Raw genomic sequence first — 16,588 nt, 5'->3', positions numbered from 1 at the left:
TCTCCTCAAGGATGATCTCATGCAATCAATAAATCAGTCTGAGATCTCCTTCCAAATACTGCAAAGCTTATGAGGAATGGTATTCCTTGTCTGTCTATCTGTCTCTGGCTGTCTCACCCACGCACATCCTAAAGTGGGCTGAGCTCGGTCTAGGCCTAAAATGGTCTTGATCTAAGGATGTTTCTGAGTCACCTTTCAGTAATGCAGTAAAGACGTTCTGGTAATCCAGATAACAAGCGTCTGTAGGAGGACAGCGACTTTCAGCTAAGTTTAGGGAATTGTGAGTGTGTGAAAGAATGGAGGTATGTTCGTCTATTTATGTGTCGAAACAGGAGGGTGTGTAGATGCTGAATGTATTAATAGGATCCGTTTTTTGACGTGTAGGGAGGCTATAGGGTCCCCGTTCATGGGCAGAAGGCTCTCAAAGTCAGATTTAGAGCTGGTAAGCAGTCAGGCATGCTGTAAGGAGAAAGTAATTTGGATTACATAACTGCATAACAACACAAACTGCTTTGATTCAGTGTTTCTGACTGTTATAAGTGCCACTTATTAGGTCAGCAGGATAAATGAATGGTTCTGATGGATTGAAAACATTTCCTCCAAACCATCTAGGACCAAGCTGGTTAATAATTTTGAATATATTTGCTTATATATTTTTGTACAGTTAGTATTGCAATATAGATGCCCTACAGCTTAACCAGAAGATGGTCTTGGCTGGTTTAAGCTGGTCTCCCAGCCTGGCCAAGCTGGTGTTCAGCTCGGTTAGCTGGGCAGTCAAATGATGTCCCAAACTGGCCCAACACTCTCCAAATCCAGCCAACAGACCAGGCCTAGGAGACTATTTTTATTTTACAGCTAATGTGTGTTCAAACAAATCCTATGGTATTTTTCTCAAGTTTTAGAAATAAGCCAAATTAGACAGATGGCAGGGTGTGTGGTGTGCCTTTTATCCTCAAAAACCAATAATAGGCTACATTTCAATAGCTATTTGTAAAATAATGGTCTGATTATTGCCAATAATTATTATTATTATTATTATTATTGCCTTTATTTTCATTGCTTATAACAACGAAATTTGAATTGCACTTCCCATGGTGGTAACACATAATATGACAAAACTACATTAATACATAAATACATTATAAAAGAGAGCAGATAACATGATAAAATAGCTCAAATATAGTCATTAAAAATTCAGAGCAGTCTAAATGCTCATGAGTTCAGGTATTTAATAGCATTTGGATTAAAAACTATTCAAAAGTCTTGAGGTGCGACCCCGGAAAGATCTGTAGCGCCTTCCAGATGGCAACAAAATGAACAGGCCGTGACCTGGATGGGAACAGTCCTGAATTATATTTTTTGCCCGCTGCATGCATCTGGTGTGATATATGTCCATGAGTGAGGGGAGCTGTGTGTGAATTATATTTTGTGCTGATTTCCTAACTCTGTCCAGCGCTTTTTTGTCAGCAGCGGTGCAGCTACTAAACCACACCAGAATATCGTGTGAGATAATCAGTGTATGGAATTAGATTAAGATGCTTACATTAGACAAACCTGTTTAAACTTGTTTACATGCTAGGCTACTTACCAGTGCCATGTGTTTTTTACTGCCATTTTGTTGATATTCACCCACAAAGTTTTATTGTTTTATTTTTTATCAACTTTATACATTTTATAAATTCATTTTCAAATTTGAAATGTAGCCATTTATAGCATACCTAAAAAAATTATAATCACGATTCCATTACAGTGTTTCTGACAATCAATACCTCTTTGTCAAGAAAAGCGGCCACCATATAAAAGTGCCAGGATATAAGATCTGAGCCAAATCATCTGAAATGTTACACTTTACATTAGGTCTCAGTAAATGTTAATAATATTTTAAATGTAGCCGTATTAACCCTGTTTCCAGAGCTCCCTCATAGTGTAGTTTCTTCTCTTCCACACATGCGCATTTTGGTCAGAATAGAAGAAATGTGGTTAAAACAGATACTGTGATTATGGTTACTCTATTTATGCGCATAATTGTTCTGTTTACATGAGCTTCTGCTTAATTGCAGCACTATAGGGTGCATGTCACAGCCAGTGTTTGATTCTAATGGCATTTTTTGTTTACTTGTGTATAATGTTCAGTCCCCATTTGATGTCCAATGTTCTGGAATAACTTATTTTTCATAAAGAGATGTGTGGAACAGATGCCTGCACTCTATATGACAGACTTGGCTTATGATGGATGCACTTCTCTGACATTTTTACAAACAACCCCCATCTTCAAATTCACAAGTCTGCAGAGTTCTTCAGTTTTTTCCCCTTTGGTTTAAGGGTTCAGCCCCACATGTGTGTTCCAATAAGAGCTCCATCCCTGACGTCATGTCTGCAGGAGATTGGCTGTATGGAGCTCGAGCACAAACTCCTGCCCTTGCACACACGCGCGCTCAAACTTTTCTAAGAGTTTTCAAACTTCTGCTCGAGCTCAAATCGCGCGCACGCGAACTCTCTCGCCTCCTTGACTCCCGATTTCCCCGATTTCCGTTTCGTGCTTTGAAACTTTCTTTCACTTGAAGCATTTCCCCACTCTTTTAAGTTATGTGTATTGCGAATAGATGACAGCGCGCGAGGGTTTACAACTGCTTCACACGCGACTGAGTATGGTTGAACTTCTATAGTTTTTTTTCTTTTGTAGGCTATCTTTCTCTCTATAGTGTGTATATAGTAGGCTACATAGTGTTTCTTTCAAACTTCCCCAACACTTTCACTTCTACTGGATATGGCTGTGCTCATGTGGGACATCATTGTTTCTTTAGCGTTATTTATTTCTCCGGCTTTGATTTCGGCGGATCAAAGCGGCTTCAGGAAACTGTACGTTCTGCAGCCGGGACCGAGCGGTACGGACGGGGTTCACTTGAGCTCCATTTCATCGCTCTCGGGAGCGTCGGGACAGCCACACTCCTACAATGTGGAGCTCAAAGCCAGTTTCGGCGGCCAGGTCCGAACCCGAAGAATGGGTCACCAACCGAACCCGAGCATTCCTATCCGCCAGGACGCGCAGCCTGGCCGACACACAACCAGCCATCATATGAAAGTGTCAGGGTAAGAGCAGAGCCAACTATATTAAAGTACATAACACTTTACAATGAATGTCGATATCAATATATTGTTTTATTAGAATGATAATTATGATGTACGAAACGATACCGATTACAACAGTAAAAACAATAGGCATTATGAATATTCATAATGAATAATGAGATGGTGTAGGCCTATTTTGATTATTAAGCTATCGTGTTATTTAAAAAATATTTTTTATGCAATGTTGTTTAAATGGTCACAAAGTTGATTATCCAAACAATTAACAAAAGTTACTTTACTCGTGAATACAAATACTGAGAGCTTTTCTTTAGAGACTCGCCAAACGGTTCTGATGATTAATTTGAAAACTGAATAGCTTATTGGTAAAAAAAGAAAAGAAAATATTAGTCAGACCGATTATTGACCTGTCAGTATTTTACAGTTTGTAAATTAAAAGTAAATAAAAAAATAAGCCATAAGAAGAAAAAGTTAAATGAAAGCAACATTCTAAAAACTATAAGTGATGTGTCCATTGTAATGAGAAACTTGAATTGTTAATAAGAATGTGTGTTGAAGTTCCATTAGAGTTTTGAATCCTGATTTTGATGGCTAGTGATGTGTTAACAACCAGATGTCATTAAGCATCAATAAATTCAACAAGTCTACAGTGATCATAACATTCTAAAAAGCACAGTAACATCTATTGTTTCAGGAAACCACAAGAGCCAGTTTAATTGTAGGCTACCGGCTCCCCGAGCAGTGAACCTGATGCCCCTTAAAAACTTTCAGCAGGCCATTCACAAAGATTTTTCCACATTCCCTACAATCACAAAGAGTATTGAGCGTATTGAGTGTTCATATTTTCTGGGCTTTGGATCAGTTTCTCTTACTTTGCTAAGTGCAGTATGAAATAGCACAGTGGGAATAATAGGACTGATTATATTGGAGCCTCAACCAGCTTTGGCCCCGGGCCCTCACATCACTTCAGTGAGAGCAGACTTGCATCAGAAACCGCTCTGGGTGGGCGAGGAGATTGACCGGGGGGTTGAGGGGGGGGGAAGGGGGTTACAGTAAGGTTAGTATGTTCATTCGGTTTGTGTGTTAGTGTGACTGACTGTTGATGTCATTGCAGAGTGAACGTCTGTGGGGGGCAGTGCTGTGTTGGTTGGAGCAAGACCCCAGGATCTCAGCGCTGCACTAAACGTGAGTTAAGATAATTATTTTGTATCATACATGTGCTTGGGTTCTCTCAGGTCTTTCTTCTGCACCACACCATACTTGAACTTCACTTTAAAAACTTGCTTGGACAAGTGAATCCCTTTAATCACCCTGGAAGTCAAATTCAGAATGGTGTATTTGCTTTAGTTTTGTTACAGACGGCGGGTCTCGCATGAAATTAGTAAAAAAAAAAAAAAAAGAAGAGTTTACCAGTCTGGAAGAGGGGGTTGAGTTTGCCTGATTAGGAAGGGTTTAGACTTTTTAACACAAAAGTTGCAGGTTCCATTGTATTTAGGGATCATCTAGGCGTTACCAATCCTGGACATCATCAGTTGCTGATCACATACTGAGGGTTCGGATTTACACTTATGCCCATTTGGCTCCAAACCCACGCTATGTGCTTTTGAGCAAGACATTCAATTGTCTTGCTCCATAGTCTCACTGCAATGCATTGTCCAGAAACCCCCTCTGGATACAGTGCTAAACATAAGAAAGAAGAATTAAGTTCAAATATTAAACTAATGGTTTAGAGCTCTATATGTCAGAAATGTCTTAAAGGGATGGTTTAAAATGTTGTAATCACAGAAGAAGTGATAGTAAGTGACTTTAATTCTTCTGTGGAATACACATATAAAGATACTTTAAATGTTGTTTTGTCAATGCAATGAAAGTCAGTGGGATCAAGTATTGTTTTGGACCCCACTGACTCTTATTGAATGGAAAAAACTTTTCAAAATATATTTTTGTGTGTTTCACAGAAGAGTTAAAGTCATACAGGTATGGAACAACAAGAGGGTCAGTGTTGTGCCTGAACGCGTTCATATTTTGAGTGAACGTGAACTGAACGTACTGTATTACTGCCTGATGAACGTTACTGTGAACTCGTTCATTCTGGTGTCTGTGAACGCCACGCTCTCTCAGTTTAACTTCGTTCAATAGAGTGCCAGATGCCTTCCAGTCGAAAACCCGGCTAAAACACACCGTAAACCGGCCTTAATATGTAGCGGAAAAAACACCCAATCTGGCAACACCAGCCACCAGTGTCTACTGACTCTCTTGTTCGATCTCGTTCATCAAAAAGAACAAATCTTTTTTCGAGTCATTTTGTTCATTTAAGGGGCTTTAAATGTTATACTATTAACTGGCAAATTCCCAGAACACATCCACCTACGCAATCTTGATCATATTCTGAATTAAGAAATCATCATAATGCAGCCAAAAATCGTTTACAGGGAACATAAATAATTACTTTACCTTCCGAGTCTTTCGTGCATTTGTCACGTGACAGACGCAATGAATGGATCGTTCACGAACGACTCATCACTTATGTTACAAATCAAAACAAAAAGCAGCAAGGAGGCGTCGTATGATCATTTAAACGAGTTTTATGACAAGGTCGGTGAGGATGGGAAAAAATCTGACGCATAGCTTCAGTGTTAAAACTGATAAAATAATTGTCTGTGGTTCTATATGGGCTGTGGCAATCATTTTGAAAAATAATATCTCACAGCAACATGGAAAAAAAGAACTATGAACTAGTTAATTTTTGGAACTGTGAACTTAGTTCAAAATTTTGAGTATGAACTATGAACTGAACTAGTTCATTTTAAAATTTGTGACCTGAACTTTGAACTAGTTCATGTAGAAAGTGAACTTTCCCAACACTGAAGAGGGTACGTAAATGACAGAATTTTCACTTTTTCCTGAACTATCTCTTTAATGCCAGGAGCAGTTGCTGTGGTTAAAAAGTGACATATGCTGAGACATTTTATGGTGTCCTTCATAAACAACCAGACAGACAGCTGCAGTGCCCACCTGTGAGTGGAGTCAAAACGCTCTCCGTCAGATCTTAAGTGGAGGGATGGGGGGTGGTTGAAAAGAGGGTGTGTACTGTTATCATAGGTGTCGATTTTGAGTGGTTGGCGGCAGATGTGATACCGTATATCAGCAAACACTCAGTTTATCACAACATGATCAAGTTACAAGCGAATAGTAACATTAATCTGCAAGTTACTGCACACAAAATCCACATGTGAAGTAAAACTATGGGGTTTGTAAAGTAAGGAAATGCAAGACATGACAAAGCATTTTGAATAATCTATCAGCATTTTAAAATTTAGTAAATGACAGAAATGTTTCAGTTAACGCAATAGACAGAAGGTACACAGGTACAAAACTTGAAATATAATAATAGAAAACAAAGATAGAAGTACACAGTGGGGCAAAAGATAAGGAATTTTGAGGCTACGGAGAGAGTATGATAACCCAGTGGAAGGGCTGGATCAGTTTATCCTTAGCCTGTGTGTTTCTGCCAGCAGGTTATATAAGAACCGGCCACTGTATGTGTGGAAGTACGTGGAGGCCACCGGGGAAAAGCAGGAGTTGCACCTCCACCCGCTGTCTGAGTCTTGCCTCCAACACACATTCCTTTTACCCACCTTTTACACATATCCTAGACGATCAATATTGTGTCTACATCCCCTGTCTCCAGTGACATTCCTCCTTCCTTCTCTTTGTTTTTTAGGAATGATAAATTGACGTTTTTGTTTGTATGGTCTATGGCACCTCCAAGATTGTGTCTTGGATGTCTGCTGCATTTTGACAAAGTGTTTTGTCTTGGAGCCTTGCATCGAACATCAGGTGTACATTTAACCAGTGTACAGTGATTATGCAGACAATTTCATCCCTGTGATCTTTCTCATACATTAAAGTCAGTCTTGGTTCTATATTTGATGGATATAGTTTTGTTTCTCATGGGCTTGTCTGCAAACTACTAAGGCATAGAGAATATGGGTTTTTGCAGATAATTTGCAATTTTTCAGTGGCAGATACTTTATCCTATCACAGCTTAATATGTTAAGACTACTACACGTCAACCATTCAATCAGGTTGATTTCTGTAAAAAGTGCAAACATTAGGACACTAAGACTAGGACATTAAGACTTGCTTTATTAGTTTGAGCCTGACATTGCAACATTGGTTTAACTAATGACGTGAGTTTTTCTATTCTTCAGATCAGTATTTTTTAACTAATTGGTAAAAATAAGTACATAAGTGATAATGGGCCCTATCTTACACACGGCGCAATGCAGCGCCAAGCGCGACGCAAGTGTTTTTTGCTAGTTTCAGTCCGACACAGCTACCATTTTCACGTCCTGTGCAACGTTGTTTAAATAGCAAATGCATTTGCGCCCATTTGTGCGCCCATGGGCATGCTGGTCTGAAAACGAGGTGTGTTCTGGCGCATTGTTGGCACGTTGCTATTTTGAAAGTCAATGGCACATTATTTTTTTTTGTTATTTAAAGAGCACGTTAGTAATGTGCGCCTATATGCGGGTCCACAACGCGCGTACACTCTGCTTATTAAAGACACAGGGATGCACAGCAACACACAAACATGCCAAATATTTAAAATAAAAGGATTACAATGTAAAAGATTATTATTGTGTACATAAAGATATGGTGGAATCCGGCTTGTCCCGTAGATGGTCTGCTTGCGCACTTTTACCTCGCGCACGAGCAGATCCGCTTGAGCTCTGGAGATGGCTTCGGTCTTTCCACTATCAAATTCCGTCATGTAAATAGAGAATCTACCATGGCGCGAGCGCAACTGGCATTTAAAGGGAATGGGAGATGGGACTCTGATTGGTTTAACGCACGTAAATCCCAAAACACACCCATTACTCATTAAGAGAATAGGGACAACCCTTTTAGACCATGCGCTGGGCGCCGACCATTTTTCTTGTCGTTAAACAAGCAAAAGTGGATTCGGACACGCCCTAAGTGAACTTGCGCCCTGCGCTTTAGACCATGCGCTTAGATCGTAAAATAGGGCCCAATAAGAGATTTGGTAATTTGTTTCACAACTGAACAAATCATTGTTTTTTAAGGAATTGGTTGAGTGAATTATTCAGTAACTCGGGTAGAACGATGTAAGCTGCACTAGAGTCACAAAAAATCCAGAGCACAGTAAAGTCTGTCTGAACGGAAGGTATCATAAATATGTAAGTTTGTAATTAATATTTTATATTAGTAATATAATTATAATATTAATAATTATTGTATGTATATATATCATATATGTACCGTATATTATAGAAAGAGAAAGAGGGAGAAAAAGAGAACCCCCTGTTTACAGAAAGAGGCCCCGTTTACACGGGCAGAGGAATCACTTTGCAGGCCATCTGGAGCGAACCCAGAGCACATTCCTGCTTCAGCCATCCCTTTTATTTTCAATGGAGGCGTCTATAGTTTGATGTCAGCCTCACAGTGAGTGGCCTGAGAGCCCTTAAATTTGAGCTGAAATGTAACAGAACGTTTTTAATGGAGGACCTTGCAGGAAAATTGAGTGTGGAGAAGGGAACACCTCAGAGAACGTCTCTATGACTGTTTTTCTGCTGACTCAGGAAATCTTGGGTTTATATTTTTTATTTTGTTATACCAGTATAGTGTCACTAAACCATTTGTTTTTATGTTTCGCCAAGCTTTTGTGAAAGGTTATTCTCATAAACGTACAGAATCCAGTATTTCTGCCAAATCGCTGGTGTCAACCCATAAACGTGTCTTATGATAGGGTCACCATTATGTGCGCTTAGTAAATTAAGAATAAAATATGACCTTTTTCGTTCATCTGACAGCAGCATTAGATGTTGTAATTCATGGTGACTGGGACATCGCAGCGAGAATTAATCATGGGTCTACCATTTTTCATTGCTCATATATTTTTCTATAATAGGGGGAAAATGAAAAAGTCCAGGTTGTAGTCAGTACCTCCCCTTGCCTCTATATCTTCCTTTCCATTTGTGTTTTAGAATTACTCTGTCTCCGCTCTCCACCTCTCCTGTCTCAAAAGATAGACCTGATCGTACATTTTCCTGCTAAATGTTTAATGGCGTTTGATTTTTCAGGTTTTAACGCTCACCTCACTCAGAAAGTGCTAACAAAGAGAATTGTCTGAATAGAAGCAGCTTTTGTTTTTCCTGGCTCGTTCTTCCGAGCTGCATGGAACTTCGTAGGTGAAGTGTTTAACCCGGAGCTTTCAGTCTTCCAGGTTTTGTCGCTGACATCGAGTCCTATTATTGTACAGTGCAGAGGGGCACTGGGATATTGGCCTTCTTATTTTACCACCAGGATATTGCACTCCAGTTCTTTATCTCTAACGGAACAGGAAGAGTGTTAATCCTGGTTAATTTTTGGCCCATCATGTCCTATAAATAAATGAAAATGTAGACCAGGGGCCAACTTACATGCACTGCTAAATATTTGAGGACTGCACCATTAAACTTAGATGAAACATAACCCTACATATAAACTAAATATTTACGGAAGACTTCAACCAGGAATAATAGTTGGAATAAACTAGCAGACCGATTGGATTGCATCAATGAGCTCATGTTTTAACTGACAGATAAATTATGATGACATTTACACTCGTTTATATTTTTAGAGAGGGAATTTTGTGAATAAATGAGTTCTTAGCAACTCTCCAGCATGAAACCAATCTTAAAGGTGAACTTTCCAGTGTGCCTTACCCTGTCATTTGTGCATGCCAGGGTTTCAACCACTGATCTATATAGAATGACATATAGATCAGTGTTTTCAACACACACAAATTCAAATAAATAAATAAAAATCTATAAAATATTAGTATTTATTTTTAAAAAATGGATTGCCCTTTTAGATACAGTTCTGAATATTTATTTGTTTAATTATTTTTACTAATCATTTTATGATTTTATGTGAAATTTCAACCGGGAATTGTTATTTGTTTAATTAACATTTATTTTGTTATTTTTTAACACTATTTCTTCATACGAATTTGAAGGCAGCTTATTGGATCAAAAATAGTAAATGTCTTACTATGCTTATTCTGTATCTGCTCAACTGCACATCTTTTTAGGGAGAGCTTACAAACTACTAGCTAAGTCTTGCCTTAAGAACAAATGGTGCAACCAAGTACAGACTAAGTAGTAGTGACTAAGCCCTTAGTGAACTTTATGTCCCAATTCAAATAAGACCAGCTGGTGCAGCCATACGCTGGAGATCAGTACTGAACGGAGATCAGTACATCACTGATCCATTTTTTGAAGCCATTTTTTTTTTTTTTACACAAATTAATTGTTGGTAAATGACCTTTTCCAGAGAGTTACACTTGTCATAATGGACATAAAGCGACAAACAGTAAAAGACAAAAAAAGGCTTGTTACTGGAATCTTGCTGTTTTGGATTCAGTGTTAAAATATAACTTAACATATTTAACAGACTTCTGAGAAGCAGAATTGAGCGTGACTGTGAAAAACCAGCAAACATGTTTGAAAGCTGTTTGAACAGAGGTCATGAAGTGAGCCTAGGTTCAGTCCACAGAATGACTGCCACCTTGTTGTTCTCTCTTCCCTGAGGAGTTTTCGTGCTGGCATTCGCCATGTGATATGCATTCAGTAGCTTCTCAGACTTTCCTTGAATTCTTTTATTGGATTGAGATCATCAGGAAACATTCAGAGCATTTTTGTTTTTCTCAGACAGGCCTGGGTTTGGGGGAGTTGATGGGTGATTTAATTTGTCTGCACAATGGAAGACTGTCTAGCGATGAAGAGCTTGCGGATGGTGAAAAAAACTGTAATGTAAATTTAGGCCCAGCATAAGATTTTTGAATCGATGACAGCTTCAATTTAATGCTACTACATAATTTAACATCTAATTTATAGTTTGTTTTACAAGTTTTACAACATGTAAAATGCAATTAATGCTCATGTCTTCCCTCTGAGCCTGGATTTCTCATATTGCTCATCTGAAGTGTTTGAGTGTTTTTCCTGAGCTCAGGCATGTGTGCACAGCTCACCGCTGAAAGACTGCTCAGTCTATTTTGTCCCTCAACTGAACAGGGCCCAAAACGTTCACGTCCCTCGCCAGATAAAACACAACATGAAAATATTTCACCTGGGCTCCACAGCACGGCAGAGAGACAGATACGTTTTTCCTGGCTGTCCGTGCTGAAAAAGTGTCCTAGATCTGCAGGAACAGGTGACTAGGTTGAGGAACCTGCTGTGATGGGCCTGAACTAGAGAAGAGCTCAACTCTGTTGGTTCTCCGAATTCACTAGTTGCACCCCTCTTGCATGTGGTAATTCAGTACAGACACCTGTGCCTTATTTATTAAGCAACCGCAGTGCAATGTAACCAACACAAATAGTTGTTTTATGTAAATTAGGCTTCTTGGATTATAGTTTGTAAGAAAGCGGACCAGAATTAGTCATCAAATATGTCACCAGCAATTTTAGTCTTCAAATTGACTGGGCTTGATGAGGTTTAGCGATTAGGTTTGATTTAGGGTCATGTTTGGTGTTTTTATAAAAAAATTCAGTGTTCCACGTTTAAAGAATAATCAGTGTACATTCATTAACTTTCAATAACTCAGTGGTCCAGAGTCATTTCCACTTATGCTGTGGTTAGCACATGCTCAAGTGTTTTTTATGTTTTCATCCCTAAAGTGTTCATTTCTTTATGCCACATATGAAATTTCTTTCTTAAAACAGCCTAAGCCACCATTACAAGTTTGAAAAGTACATGAAAAAGTGATATAGAACTGTAATGTGGTCAAAAAACCTGAAAGTCCTTCATAGCTGTGCAACTTAACACCTTGGAAGTAGCATTGTTCAACCAATCAGAATCAAACATGCAACAATGCTGTAGTATAATTAAAGGGATAGTTAATAAATAAATTCCTAAAAGAACTACAAAAGAACTATCCCTTTAAGGTTAATAAAAATGCTTGTTTTTCAGTTTAAATAAAGCATGTCTCGTTAGAGAGAAGTTTGCTGTATCTGTATCTCCAAGATAACTTGTGAAATGCCTCTCCTGTCTGCTCACACTGCAGGCTTCCAGTCATCAGGCAGTAGCTTAGCATGCTAACCCACATGTTACTTTCTTGTTCAAGAAAATCCAAGTTGTACCTTTCGGATTCAACACGTCTGAAGACGTTAGATCTGTTGGAGAGCTCTGCAACAGATCCTTAGATGTGTTACACGTATTAAGCTCAGCGGAGAAATGGCCCGACCGCAGTCGCTCTGTGCCTGCTGTGAAATACTAGCAGACTGAAATGGGCTTATCGACCATTCTGTCTGGGCGCATTCATGCTGTGCGTGAGCTCCTACACCGCTGATCATGTTGAGGGTACAATGCAACACATTTAACACCGATTTCAATATTGACTTGAGGGATAAAACTAATAAGAAGCTGGACATGTTGGAATTACCCATCACTGCTCCCCATAGCCTGGCCATCTGAGTCAGCAACATCGCCCTTTTATTTCTCTCTCATGCTCTCTTTATCAGTGTGCCTTTCTGAGGCCTAACTTTATCTCTCGTTTTTTTGGTGCTGTTCAGTTTAGTCAGCAGGAAGATTTAACCTCCACATTGTACAGTAGCCCATAGCATTACTCATGAAGGTTGGTGAGATGCTCTTACCAAACTTGGGATGTACTGACTTACAGCTGAACACTGTACAAGTTGCTTTCTAAATGTATATGGAATGACAGGATGCTTTGTGTGGTAGCTATGTGTGTTATCTGGGTGAACTCAATGTGTCATTGACCAATATTTGATTCGCAATGGCTGATGCCAATAGCTAGTGACCTGGGTGGCCAAAATAATGCAGTAAACATTAACATAAAACACTATCGTTTTTTTGAGATTTTTTTTATTTTATTTTATATTTGAAAGAAATCTCTTGTGCTCACCAAAGCTGCATTTTTTTTAATGAAAAATAAATTAAAAACATAATATTGTGAAATATTATAACAATTAAAATAACTGTTTTCTATTTTAATATATTAACTTTTTAAATTAAAATGTTTATTTAATTGTATTCCTTTGATTGCAAAGCAGCAATTATCCAGTCTTCAGTGTCATACCAACCTTCAGAAATCATTTTAATATGCTGATTTCTCAAGAAACGGTTCTTATTATTATCCATGATGAAGACAGCTGTGCTGCTTAATATTTTTGTGGAATTTTTTTTTCAGATGTCCCACGTTTTTGCCTGGCAACGGTAACGGCACTTGACCTTGACCTTGTGGGAATATCTGCTGAGGAATGGGGCGCTGGGGAATTACATTTTGACCGTTGGGGTATCCATTCGTATGACCTCCATTTGGAAGTCTGTGATATATTGTTTTCAGGATTCTTTGATTTATAGAAAGTTTAAAAGAACAGCATTTATTTGAAATAGAAATCTTTTATAGCATCATAATGTAACGTGTATGTTATGTTTTAGGGGCTGTTTACACAACACCATTTTCAACTAAAAACGGAACACTTTTATGTGTTGTGGCCGTTCGTTTACACGACAACAGCGTTTTGGTGGCCTGAAAGCTCAAACTTTTGAAAACAGGTTTCAAAGTGCAATCATCACAAGTGGTTATAATAATTACACAAATCAACACACACAATATAACATTTTGTTATCATGAAAAATTGAAGGTTCCTTACAACAGATTCAAAGTCTGTTGATATGATATGTTTTCGAAGCCTTTGTGTTCAAAGGATTTGACATTTTCTTAAAGGAAATAAAAAGGGACTTTATATCAGAGGAGAACATTATAAAATTAGGATTTACAGTGAATGGTTCTGGTCTTGTGAAGATGAAATTTACCCAGGAGACAAAGTAATACTGTAGTAAAAGAATGGGCGCAGGCTTTCTTTACAAATTGACATCGCCAACTACTTGTCTGGCATGCATAATACAGCGTTATTAGTGGGAGATTCATGTGAACGGGGATCATTAGATAATGTTGTCATCCGTTTTAGCACATAGCACAATTCAATTAAGAGTTTAATATTAATATGCAATATTTACATGAAATTCACTACAAATACTTGAAAACCAATTGTACATTATCCATTGACTATAGGCTCATTTTATGTTATACAGAAGAATGGAAGACAAATGAGGACAGAATTTTAATTTGCACTGTACTGTTCCTTTAACTCATAGAGCGCTTAACCTGTATGTAAATGTGTATGTTGGGGTGAGTTCTTTAGTTTAAAATAATGATTTTCTGTGTACAATTGTGCCCACATGTGTGTTCGGTTTATATATATGTGGGAGAGGAGGTGTACAAGGGCATGATATGAACAAGAACAGTGTTCTTGTGTGTACTCCGTTTCTGAGGGCCGTCTCACTTTGTAACCCAGAGCCCCAAAGGGCCAATGAAGTACAGGGGAAAAGGAGGAAAAACCTAGTGAGGGTGGAAAAGAAAACAGAAATCCCCTGCTGTGGGTCATGTCAACTGAAATGAAAAACTCCTCAAACCAGGGAGAGTGGTTTTCATGATGTCATATTTGATGTAATCACTCTCACCTCTGTCACAAAGCGTGTTTATAATAATTTGTGGTCATTTATGCTCAATTTTAGCCAGCTTGTGTGTGTTTTTGTACAGTATGTGCTAGGCTATACTGTAGTTTATCTTCAAAAGTGAGCTAAATGTAATAAAAGCGTTTTGTAGATGTCATCAATTAGAAAAAAAAAAAAGATTAATTATATTGTACTATATATTGTTTATATCTTCAATAAATTTGTAGCCTATATAAATTGTATGTAAATTGTATGCCATATATAATTTTAATGTATAGCCTATATGTTTTCTGTATACAAGTGTAGTGTCTGGTTTTTGAAGACAGCATTGCTTATCTAAAAACTGTACTCTGAAGCCAGGAGCAGGTATATATGAGGATGATAAGATGACCGTAGCATTTTGTGTAGAGAAGCTGCTTTTCACTGCATGTCATAGAAGCTGTCGATGAGGTCATCCTTTCTAATGTCTTCCTTGAGCTCTGGGCACTGATCCATTTTCCTATTTAGGAATCTCCACAGCACTTAATCACTTAATGTGACTAACTGTATATTGACTGATGAGCAGCAAACTGCTCTGATTTTGTGAGTGTGTGTATGTCTTTGTGTATGTAAAAGTGTCTGTGTTCATTGGCCACAGATTTGTGGTTGAATGACAGCTTTGTTCCTTCTCCCCAATGATGTAATTACAGACCACAAGTCAACACCCAGTTATCCACTCATTTTCACTCTCTTGCTCTTTCTCTGCTAGTCTATCTTTCTTTTGCTCTTTCTTTTATCTCATGATATGTGCAGATAACACATAACTGGCCTTTACATTTGCAACTGCCTACATTTTGTTTCTCACCACATAAAGTGTACACAGTGTATTAATTATGCTGAAATTATTATAGAAATATCCACTTTTAAAGGTATATTCCATCATGTTAAGCACGGCATGCTGTTGATTACCACATACGTTTTAATTTTTTTATTTTTTTTAATCTAAATTACTATACCACATCGGTTTGTAAAAATGAACAAAACCGATACAGAAATGGATTTATAATGGAAGTCTGTTGTCTGCTTGTCCCATAGACTCTTCCTTTTCTATAATCTTTCTTGCGAAGATTTTTGGGCAAGCCACTTTGCAAACATGCTTGTGGACATCTTGAATGCTAATTGCACTATATAGGGAATTCATTTGGATTATATAACATTTCATAATATGTTACATAATTAAAAATGATTGTATTGCATTTTCATTGAATGAATTCTCTTATTTTTCTTACAGCTAATTGTACGCCCCCATGTAAAAATGGAGGGATGTGCTTGCGGCCCCACATGTGTGTGTGTAAGCCAGGCTCTAAAGGCAAGTCCTGTGAACAGACCACTCTCCCTCCATCCTCTCATCCAACCGGACCACTAAACGGACACACCAACAGTGGACTTCCAAATGGAGGTCATACAAATGGATACCCCAACGGTCATAATGTAATTCCCCAGCGCCCCATTCCTCAGCAGATCTTCCCACAAGGCCAAGGTCAAGTGCCGTTACCGTTGCCAGGCAAAAACGTGGGACATCTGACTCTGTCCATGAAGCCATCACCTAATGGACCCATTCCTTATCAACCACAGTGAGTATGACGGCTTGATTTAGAGATTTATAGCCTCCTGCTATTGTAAGACTGTCATGGTTCATGATGAATTTTCAGTCATGATTGTTGTCTGGCTTTGTGCTTTATGGGAATTTGGATATTTTGGTCAACACATGCATCTCAAACAGGCCAAAACATTCTAATTGTTTATATTTATTAATAAAAGCACAGAACAGAATTCCCACAGATAGAGTTTTGACTTTCAGCATGAAATCTGGTCCACTTTATAAATGATTTCACTTCGGCAGGAAAACTAATCTTACTGATGTGCAAAAAGTCCAACCACAGTTTTTTGTGAACTGGACATTAATTGTATAA

The 16,588-nt window shown here is 38.3% G+C and overlaps 1 protein-coding gene across 3 annotated transcripts in view; it reads left to right on the top strand.

The window, feature by feature from the left end:
* Positions 1–2,425: 2,425 nt before the first annotated feature.
* Positions 2,426–16,588, top strand: part of ltbp1 (latent transforming growth factor beta binding protein 1) — a 95,238-nt gene continuing 81,075 nt past the window's right edge. For 2 of the 3 annotated variants that reach the window (XM_082143019.1, XM_082143018.1), the window contains exons 1-3: positions 2,426–3,090; positions 4,202–4,272; positions 15,907–16,249. In XM_082143019.1, the coding sequence (XP_081999145.1) occupies positions 2,768–3,090; positions 4,202–4,272; positions 15,907–16,249 (737 nt within the window). In that variant the 5' untranslated portion in view covers positions 2,426–2,767. The remainder of the gene's footprint in view (positions 3,091–4,201; positions 4,273–15,906; positions 16,250–16,588) is intronic. The other variant, XM_082143020.1, reaches the window with a different exon arrangement.

Source organism: Leuciscus leuciscus (assembly GCF_965113295.1).
Source record: "Leuciscus leuciscus genome assembly, chromosome: 17".
Classification (NCBI taxonomy): domain Eukaryota; kingdom Metazoa; phylum Chordata; class Actinopteri; order Cypriniformes; family Leuciscidae; genus Leuciscus; species Leuciscus leuciscus.
This window is presented reverse-complemented; position numbering and strand designations above follow the sequence as displayed.